Source organism: Chaetura pelagica, unplaced genomic scaffold, assembly GCF_000747805.2.
Source record: "Chaetura pelagica isolate M959 unplaced genomic scaffold, ChaPel_1.0 scaffold271, whole genome shotgun sequence".
Classification (NCBI taxonomy): Eukaryota; Metazoa; Chordata; class Aves; order Apodiformes; family Apodidae; genus Chaetura; species Chaetura pelagica.
In genome coordinates, this window is record NW_009952106.1 from 675886 (window position 1) to 686187 (window position 10302).

At 37.3% G+C, this 10302-nt stretch overlaps 1 protein-coding gene across 1 annotated transcript; it reads left to right on the forward strand.

Moving 5' to 3' along the window:
• Positions 1 to 662: 662 nt before the first annotated feature.
• GLO1 (glyoxalase I) lies at positions 663 to 7074 on the forward strand. The gene is made up of 5 exons (XM_010005999.1): positions 663 to 750; positions 2175 to 2315; positions 3161 to 3228; positions 4879 to 4968; positions 6687 to 7074. The coding sequence occupies exons 1-5, from the start codon at positions 674 to 676 to the stop codon at positions 6773 to 6775; spliced, it is 465 nt and encodes a 154-aa protein (XP_010004301.1). The 5' UTR covers positions 663 to 673; the 3' UTR covers positions 6776 to 7074.
• Positions 7075 to 10302: the final 3228 nt, after the last annotated feature.

Below are 10302 nucleotides of genomic sequence, written 5' to 3' on the forward strand. Positions count from 1 at the left end.
GCGCGCCCGGCCGCGGGGCAGCTGCGAGCCCCGGGGGCTCTGCAGCCAGGGCTGCAAAACACACCCCCCCGCACCACCCCAGGCTTTTTGGTTAGAATACCTTGTATTTCACTTGTTCTGCACCTTTTTTTGTGTGTGTGTGTTTTGTTTTCTGGGTTTTGTTGTTTTGTAAAGTACCTGTGCCAAGGCTGTGCTACTATTCGCTTTTCATCCGCTTAGTTGCTCGTTAGCCCGCGGGATCTAGTTGGCCTGTGTCCTGAGGAAAATACCCTCACAGAGTTGCAGGCCGCTTTTGCAGCCGGGTACCATAAGGCCCGGCAGAAATGCAGCACCTGTGCAGTTTGTTTAAATTGTGTCTGCAAGGAGGCCAAAGATCAGGTATTCATGTGCCTAGTGTGCTTGTAAGCAAAGCGGTTCATGTGCAGTACAGCTCCATAAAAGAATAATAAAGCTAAGAGTTACACTCCGTTTTTCATGCCAGTGATAATATTTCACACAAGTTTGTGTGTGTAGGATCAGGACAAAGGTTTTGTTTACACTTAATGTAGTGTATTCTATTTGTTACTTCTAAACTTGCTGGTTTTAGATTCACTATTAACTGGTATCTTTGTTAATACCCGTAATTCTGGCTGATGTATAAATAAGAAACCTTTTTTTCCCCCCACAGGATTTTATGTTTCAGCAGACAATGTTAAGAGTAAAGGATCCTAAGAAGTCACTGGATTTTTATACAAGAGTTCTTGGAATGACGTGAGTAGATGTATGCCACAATAAGTTGTATTGTTTTTGTACTATTCTTCTGAAAAGTTATTGTTATTTTGATGTAATCATACTAATTGGTCTGACTATATAAAAAAAAAGCTCGCCCATCAGCTGATTGCCTAGTTGGACAATCTGGCAACCTCTGAGAATTCCCACAGCACAGTTAATTCCTAAAGCTGCAAACAAACTAATGCTGGCTTTGACTAGAAATTTCTTTTTTCTTAAATAGGTCATTAATTATCAGTGTACAATGTGCTTTTTTCATCCTCACTGAGCCTGTAGCTGACTGGTAACTTTTATCTCAGTGCTTCTAAGCAGGAGTCATTGCTATAAATCTTGAAATTAAGTTTTCTAGTAGTTCTCAGAGGTGGCTTATGACCACCTCTACTCTTAAGAGACCAAGGCAATGGAAGCTGGAGACAAGGACCAAACTGTCTTTTCGAGAGGGCTCTTGGGAGGCAGATACCCTGAAGTAGCCAAATGTGTTTATCTTAAGGCTCTGTGCACATTTTTAACGTTTTAAATCAGTTATTTCAAAACAAAATTCTAGCATATTTTCAAACATCTTGAAATGACTCCAGACTAAAGTAAAATAAACTAAACTTCCACTTTAGTGGAAATGTGGCTGTGAGAAAATAAAAACTAAATTAAAAAATTAAAAGCTGAAAAGGGAATTAGATTTCTTTTGCCTGCCTACTTGTTCTGGTTAAAGGTCCTACGTAAAAATGATGTATGGTGCACCATCTCTGAACATTAGGTGAAAATAAAGCTGTATCAAATATTTAATAGGAAAGTGAGTGACTTCTTTCATGTAGCAAAGGGATAAATTTTCTAGGCAGCTTTTTCTCACCAAGTAGTTTTTAGTTGACTGAATTGTCACATTTGAAATTTATCATAATACATATCTATTGAAATTTAAAGGTATGGTTTATTTAAAGGTATTAAAAGGTTTGGTTTATTTAAAGGTATGTTGTTTTTTTTTTAAATTCTGCTGTATTCATTAGCTTTGTCTGCTGCCAGTGAGCTCCCAAGAACAAAGTAGTTTCAAAGTTAATATTTTTCTTCCTTGGTGGTATTTTAAAGCGTATAAACATAAAGATCTTCCTGAAGAAATGCAGACAAATAACAGAGTGGCGTTCTCAAGACTTGAGACTTTCTACTGGCTTTGCTATTCACTTACTGTTAGATTGGCTTTTAAGCAGTTGATTATTCTAATTTTTGTAGGTTTGTAGTGTGTTCTGGAATAGTTCTATGTGGTAGTTCAAAATGTATCTACTTTAAGATGTGGATTGCAGTCAGAAAGACAAAAAAAAATCACAGCGATAATTCTTCTATGGGAAAAGCATCTTGGTTTATTTATAAGCTATCTGATGAGCTTTTAAAGTTATTATTTCAAAATATTTGTCATTTAGACTGCTTCAAAAATTTGACTTTCCTACTATGAAGTTCTCACTCTATTTCCTGGCATATGAAGATAAAAAAGATATCCCAAAAGATAAAGCTGAGAGAACACCTTGGACCTTCTCTAGAAAAGCTACACTTGAACTGACACAGTAAGTATTAATACAATGAGAGATGACATTTAGCTAACATTAGCTGTGATTCTCACAGTGATTAAACAGAAGTGGATGAGTGTAAAGTCTGTTGGATTGAATAGAAATTATAATATTTACTGTGGAAGCATTTTCGCTGTCATACAGTCTTAAAATACAGCTGAGATCTTGCATACCTGGCAAGCTTAATCTTTCTCTTCTGGAGTTCTTTCAAAGTGCTAGGTGAACACTTGAACATAAACGTGAAATAATGCTTCCTATATCTGAGAATGCATGCCAGCTGGGCAGGGAAGCCCCACAATTTAGGAAGACCCAGTGTGGTTAGAACTTTCTTTGGATCCCCAGAGCATCCTGGTAATGGATAACTATTGCTTATGGTATCTGATCAAAAGAGGTGTTAAGTCAAAATACACATTTCCAATAAACAGGATGGCTTTGTTAATGCTACTAATAATTGTAATTGTGGAGAATCTCCCAGATACCCCACTGTCTGTCTTGGCTCCAGACCCCCAGACCCTGCTACCATCACTGTACCATTGATGGTAAGATAAACTGACTCATGCAGCAATACTGATTCTCTAATCTGAATGAGGCAGAAGTGTCTCTGGTTCATTAAACTGTAAAACCTGAATGCTAGTGAAGGGCTTTGAACTTGATTGGATGAGCCCTGAGACTATCCCTAGAAACTGTGATTAAGGAAAATCTTGATAGTTTAATAAATGCAGCCAGTGGCTGAAAATCTCCAGTTTCTTAGGAGGAACAACTTACCCTCTTGAGAAAATGGAACATTTAGGTTTTGTTATTTTTTTATCCTTTTTCCAATATGTAATAATTACTTCTTACAGCAACTGGGGCACTGAAAATGATGAAAATCAGTCTTACCACAATGGCAATACAGATCCCCGAGGATTTGGTAGGTCTTCAGTTTTGTGTTTGTAGTTTTAAAGTTTTTGTTTATTGCGATTACATTTTTTTCTCATGTGTTGGGAGGAAAATGGAGTTTCAAATCTTTTCTAGAAAAGATCTATATAGGTTCTGTGCAGATGTTATTGGGTAAGTATATACCATAGGCTTTATTTTTATGAGAACTAGTGGAGAAAATATTTTCAACTTGTATGAATATCTCAGTTTAGTGGTTAGGGTGAACCACAAACCAGAGGGAAGAATTGCTCTGTATTACCCCCCCTTCACCCTCCCAAGGGAAGATAAAAGGGGAATAAGGAAAAAAGACTTAAAGGTTGGAAATTGAAACTGTAAGAAGTTTACTGTAACATGGAAAAATGAAGTAACACATGGGGTGAGAAACATGTATAAACTTATGTACAGGTACATATAAAACAGATCTTGATGACTGAAGGAATGGGTGGGTGAGAGTCCCATGTGGTAAGGCCACTTGAGTAGAGGGGTCCACAGCTCCTTAGAGCACCGAATAGAGTTGGATTCTGCAGAGCACATGATGAGTTGAAGAACCTCTGAGCAGCACCAGCAGCAAGGAAGAAAGGCACAGGAAAAAAGGGCTGAACTTCCAGTTCTCCTGGCACTTACAGAGTATGGCAGGAAGTGGGAGGGAATACTGATCCCTCACTTTTCTGACCCTCCCAGGTCCTTCGTGGTCCTAAAGACTCTCATTCATCTCAGAAGTGTCAGCAATTTCCTGGGTCCATGCAAACCCTAACAGTGTACGTAAAGACTTCTCTAGTAGGTTACTTTGAAGAAAACTTCTTAGCACTAGGAAAGGATGGAACTTGCATCTCACCCTTTATGTGTCTTTTTCCAGCATGAAGAGATTGTTAAAATATGTAAACAAATGTGTTTCACAGTAATAATCCACAATTACACTTTTTATAGAGAATCTCATCCTTTGGCAAGCAAAAACATGCTAGTGGTAACTACTGAATGAATAACAGTAATTGCTGTTATGTATCAGATTATCATGGTGTTTAGACTGAATGACATTTGGATTTCTATTTTATGAATAATGAAAAATGGTTGCCCATTTTAAGATAGAAGGAGTACTCTGTAGCAATGAGGGTAGTATTTGTGTGACTCGACTTGATATTTTGAGTCCTTGAAAGGTCACTGGCTTGTGAGATAAGTTTCATACTCAGTCTAGTCACTTGACATTTAAAGCTTCTGAATTAATTTGTAAGATCAGGCCTTGCGTAGTGTTATTGTTAGTCTATACTAACAGCGTTAATGATAAACTCCTTGTACTTTTGAACTGAGGAAATGCAGCAAAATACTGTTATGTGGACATGCTTCAAAAAAGGAAATGCAGATAAAACAGTTTGATTGAAAATCTTGGGTTTTCCTGCTCTAAATAATATTCTTATCTAAACAGTATGAGATATTTTAACTTTGATGTTCCTATTTTAAAAGACATTATCAAGAAGCCAACTTTCTCAAGGAGAATTATGTTAATACCCAAAATTCTCATCTTTCTGGAAGCAATGTTTTTCTTGTATACAGTCCTATCTTATGTGAACTACAGCATGTAGACTTTTTGCCAGAAAACCTAGCAATACTTAAGACTGTAGTTCACTCTTTGTACTGTGTTGCACAGGACACATTGGAATTGCTGTTCCTGATGTCTATAAAGCTTGTAAGAGGTTTGAAGAACTAGGAGTGAAATTTGTGAAGAAACCAGATGATGGTAAGTCTTGACCAAAAATGCAAGTCAATTTTTTTTCCTTATTTTTAATATATTCTAGCTAGTAGGTCTTTGTGGAAAGCTGGCTAATAGGTTCCTAGTAGGTTGTCACTGCTTAGAAGGTTCTAGAACCAGTTACCCTTGCACCTTATTACAATCAGCAGGACTGACAGTGGATTAATCTTGGTAATAGTAGTTAACCAGTTTAGCTAGCCTTCTGTATGTAGTTTGACCTTCACTAAAATTCACCTGCTCTGTTCATAGTTTACTCTGTATACTACCTGTCCTGAATGGGATGGGATGGCAGACAAGACACATGCACAGATCAAGATTTATTGCGTATAACGCTGGGGTCTTAACTCCTTAAAGTGGCAGGCATGAGCACAGTCAAATTGTAGAGAAATTGGGAGATCGGATCAGAAGTTGAAGTTTGAATGCAAAAAGTATCCTAACAATACAATTTACTACTTTATAGTTAGGTCAAACAATAAAGGTTAACCATTAAAATGCTAGCAACTTACTTAGTATCAAGTTTTATACTAGGTCTAGAACATTAATTCTCCATTTTAAAGGATTCTATAATCTTAAAATTAATGATGAAAATTACTTAAGTTTGCTAAGACAGTAAAGGAGTTAATATCTGTCACCCCTGCTGGGCTGCATCTGGGTGTCTCTTGGTGGATTGTAATTCTGGAGAATCAGTCTCTCTGGCAGGCATCTTTGCTGGTGAGAAGGTTCAGCAACCTCCTGGGAAAGTGTATGGGGAGTCCCCTTGATCAAAGACAGGTCCAAGCTTTTGTAGAATAAAGTGGATTGACTGCTGTCATTTAACTACTTAGCAGTACCTCCAAAATCTCTCATTGAAGAATAAAAGAAAACAGTAGAAAAACTACAAAGGCCATGTTCTTACCAAGCAAACTCTTTTATTTATCTGTTCGTTCTTACTTTATCTCTGTTTCAGGCCAGTTGTGGCTGGGCTGGGCTCCGTGTTTTTTGACACCAGAGAGCAGCTTGGCCTCTGTTTGTACCTTTTAAGGTTGTTATCAGCTCAGAGTTTGCTAGGCCTTCTCCTTTCTCATGGGAATCTTTCCACTTCAGGCCTGGGTCTGCAAAACTGAGAGACAAAATGCAGTTGAATCATAGACGGAAACTGAGGCAGGCATATTTAAAGATGGAGCATCCTGTTACACTACCACCTCGTTATGACAGAATTTACCTTAACATAGCTCAAATTCCCACATTTCATATTGGTTTGGTTCTTATCATATGAAAATAAGATGACTCGGAAGACAATTACTTTCACCCATTAAAACTCAGTAACTCTTGACTTTTCTGGTTAAATCCACCTAGTGTCACATACTACCTCTTATAATTTTAACCGTTCTGTCATCTTTGGTAAAATAGCCTAATTAGTCTATATCATATTTGACTTGTATAGCTTTTAGTAAAAAATGCATAATGTGTAGTGCATATGTCTAGAGAGTACATAAAGAATGTCTATGTCACAATAGCCTAAAGTGCAGAAATGAGTGGTGAGAGGTCTTGCATTTTTCAACTGGATTCTCTTTCATGAAGAGACCTCATGAGAGTTTTAGGACAATGCATTCCAAAATGGACATCTAGTGCTCACTAGCATGCACAAATCAATTCAAAGTAGTCATATTTGACATGAAGTACTAGTCATGTAATCTTAACTTTGTCTTTTTTTTTTTTCTTAATAGGTAAAATGAAAGGACTTGCATTTGTTCAGGATCCTGATGGCTACTGGATTGAAATTTTGAATCCTAACCACATGGTGACTCTCACTTAGTTCTAATGAAGTATATTATATAAGACATGCACACATTTAGTCCCTTGAAGAAAATCTGTAAGTGTGTTAGTGGAATTCTCCCTTAAAGGAGAGGAACCAGTCCTATCCAGAGTTTCCTCTAAAACTTTCCTTTGGAACCTCACTGTAGCTGAATTCACTTTTTCCTGCCCTGTGATGCCTCTGCATTTTGCTTCCTATTAGGAATACTCCACCATTTTTTTGGAAGAGGGCTTACCCCATTACATTCTCTTCTTGAACATTGGTTATGTCAGTCTTTCACTAAACACTATCAAAAGATATGTAACCACAAACTGGCTGCATCTCACATTGTTTAGATTTCAACTAACAACAAAAAACAAGCTGTGTTACTACTGTTCGGCTTCAACAACTATGAAAAAAAACTTCAGAATGCTTTTTTGTGAAGTCAAAAGATTCTGAAGGCTTCATGCCCTATCTTGTAACTAGAAAATAAAATGTCAGACTCACTTTTAATTGAGTAATAGCATGTTTTTTAAACTCCTAATTTTAATTACACCAGGCAAAACTCTTTAAGGAGCAGCCTTAAACAACCTTGCCTATAAAAAACCCCACAACTTTGTAGAGGCAATAAATCAGTCTAGTAGGAAGAATTCAGTCTTAACAGTTTCTGGCTGGTGATTGACAGCCAAGATAAGAGGTCTCACAGATGATAACTCACAGTGATTCTTCTTGTCTCTTCCAACTCTAGAAAGAACTTGCTCAGAATTCTTGTTTCTGTTAACATCTGGGGCTATATTTAACTTACTTAAATGCTCTGTACGTTCTGCATTAGGAAATAAATGAAAAAGAGTATGTGAAACAACAGTTTCCTACTAGTAGATGTTTTAATCTGCCCTCAAAATGAATGATGGTTATTGAAAGCATAACTGTAAACAGCAGGAAAACATGTAACACATATGCATGTTACACAAATAATTTTATTTTATGCTGTTGCACCTGTTAAAACAGCATAAACAATGTCAAGTCTTGAAATCCTGCTGTTCCTTTGAGCAAGGAGAAAAACCCTCTGCCCTGTCTTACAGTGGTTTGAGTAGCACTTAAATCCTGCTAGATCTGCAGTTATGTGACTATTGAATAGTGTCATGGTATTGCAATTCACTTCCAAATAAAGCAGTGGTGAAAACTACAAAATAATTTTGAAGCAGCATGACCTGTTGCTTTGCTAACTACTGAATTCTAGATAACTGAAAAGCTATGTGTTTTGGTTCATGGATTATTTTTTGAAGTCTGGTGGTAATATGAAATGGGAGTACAGGAGTGAAAGTGGTAACTGTGTGCACTTGATTAGCAGGATATTTTAGTAACTTAATACGCAGAGTTAATAACTGTCAGTAACTCCTTGGCTTAAAAGTTAAAACAGAAATGTACAAAGTACTGCATTTTATTTCTATTGCTAATGTAGATATTGATTAAATACTATTTGCTGTCCTATCTCCTTACCTGAAAAATTCTAAATTGCCTGTCTCATCTGAACAAGAAAGTATATATGAACTTTTAGAGAGCTCCACATGAAAAAATAATTCACAAAACTTAATCCAAGATACTTTGTTACCCTTGGAAATGCGTAAAATGGATTATATACTTTAGCTGAGCCTTAGTTGGTGGAAAACAGGAATGTGAAAACTATTGCTCTGCTTAAGATCCCTTACGGATGTGCAAACAATCATAAATTCATTGGAAGGTAGACATAGGAAGTCAAAAGAGAAATTTTTTTCATTTTTCTGTTATATGAAGAAACCCGATACTGTAAATTGTCATTTGTATATTTTATAGGTGGTCTTTACAGTATCTACAGATACTGTTCCTTATGTGGTGCCTTATCAGTGTCATTCATACACTTTCCCTTCTTTAATACTTGCCAAATTGCTTTTTTTTCTGGAATAATAAACACCATTTGTTCATGGTTGCATTTTTTTATTTCTGCCCTCCTGCACTTCTGTAACTAATACATAGCCTTTTCTCTGTCTTCTTCCTTGTGCAGTTGATTATTCTCCTGTATGTAACATTACTTTGATAGGGAGAATACAGTTCCCATTGTTAGGAATAAGATCTCCCAAGTAAGCTGTCTTAATATTTGTGACCACATGATCTTATGGTCTTCTTCCTCACAGATACGTGGCTTTTCTCATTGCACCCCCTGCCCCAAGAAGGCTCATTCATTTCAATAAGTGGCAGGCATTTCCTTGACTGCTGGATTAGTTTTATGCCAAGTTTATTAAGCAGAAATGAGGAGTCAGTTCAAAGCTCCTTAATTTCCTGGATGAGTAAATAAAGCTTTCCTCTTAACAGAAAGTTAGGTTGGCTCAGCTGACTCACAAAACCTCATCCTATTTAAAAAAAAATGCACAATGTTTCAGAATAAATACCTCAGAGAAGCAATTAAGAGAACTCTTAATTTGAAGACTATGGTAGTGTAAGGTTATTGTCATGCTTCCTGAAGTTAGTAGGATAAGAATGTCTGTGCTTGAGAGCTACAGCAGTGAGACAAAGCACTCAGCTGACTGCAGCTTACAGAGATTTTGATGGATAAACTGCTTTTCATACACATCCCTTCCCTTCTGTCAGTGTTCTGAAATGAGAACTTGAAGTTAAATTCGACTGAAGCACAAGTGCTGACTGCAGTTCCTTACCATTCAGAATCTCTCATTAGATTCTGTGAATAGGAAAATTGACTAATCATAGTCAAAGTGAAGTTGTCTAAAACTAAGTTGTATTACAGTAATTATGGATCTGTCATCTGAAGTTTTATGACCAAGGTGATAATAAGGAAAACTGCAACATTTTACATACACGTGACTTTGTGGTTCCTGTTTAATCAACATATGGAGTTTAATTCAGACTTGTTTCACACCCTTCAAAGTACAGGTGTGACTCGAAAAGCTGTTGACCCAATTGTATGGACTCCAGTAATTAAACTGGGATAGTTCATACATCAGATGAGCAGGTCAAAGGGTGTGCACAGGAAGTTCAGTGGTAACTACACGAGGAGGAGCAGGCAATGGCAAAGGTTTTCTGCCGAGTATTCAAGGTCACTCACTCAAGGCGTGTTTGCTCATCTTTCAATCACCCTTGGGTTTGTTTTTTGTTGTGCTCGACAAAGCGTCGGCAACGTGATCAGAGAATGAAGTAATAAAGCGGAAACGAGAACCGAAACAAAACCCAACACAGCAGTTACAGCAGCACCGTGAAGTCGGCATGGTATGTTTTTTTTACCGAAAAGGAATGTTACTGGTGCTGCCCATACTGAGAAGTAACTAAAACCAGTGTTCTTAGTTATGAAGTCCAAGCATAAACTACCACAAACATGATTCTTCCAGCCTGTTAACAGATGTTAGAGATGTTAGAAGTAAGAACTGAAACCACTGAATGTTACCACCGATTACAGGCAGTGCCATTTTCACTTCTTCCAAGGCAACGCCTCTTTTCTGCTGAATAAAGCGTGGAATTAAACACCAGGTAGTGCTTCTCTCCCCAGCCCTGCCCGAGCC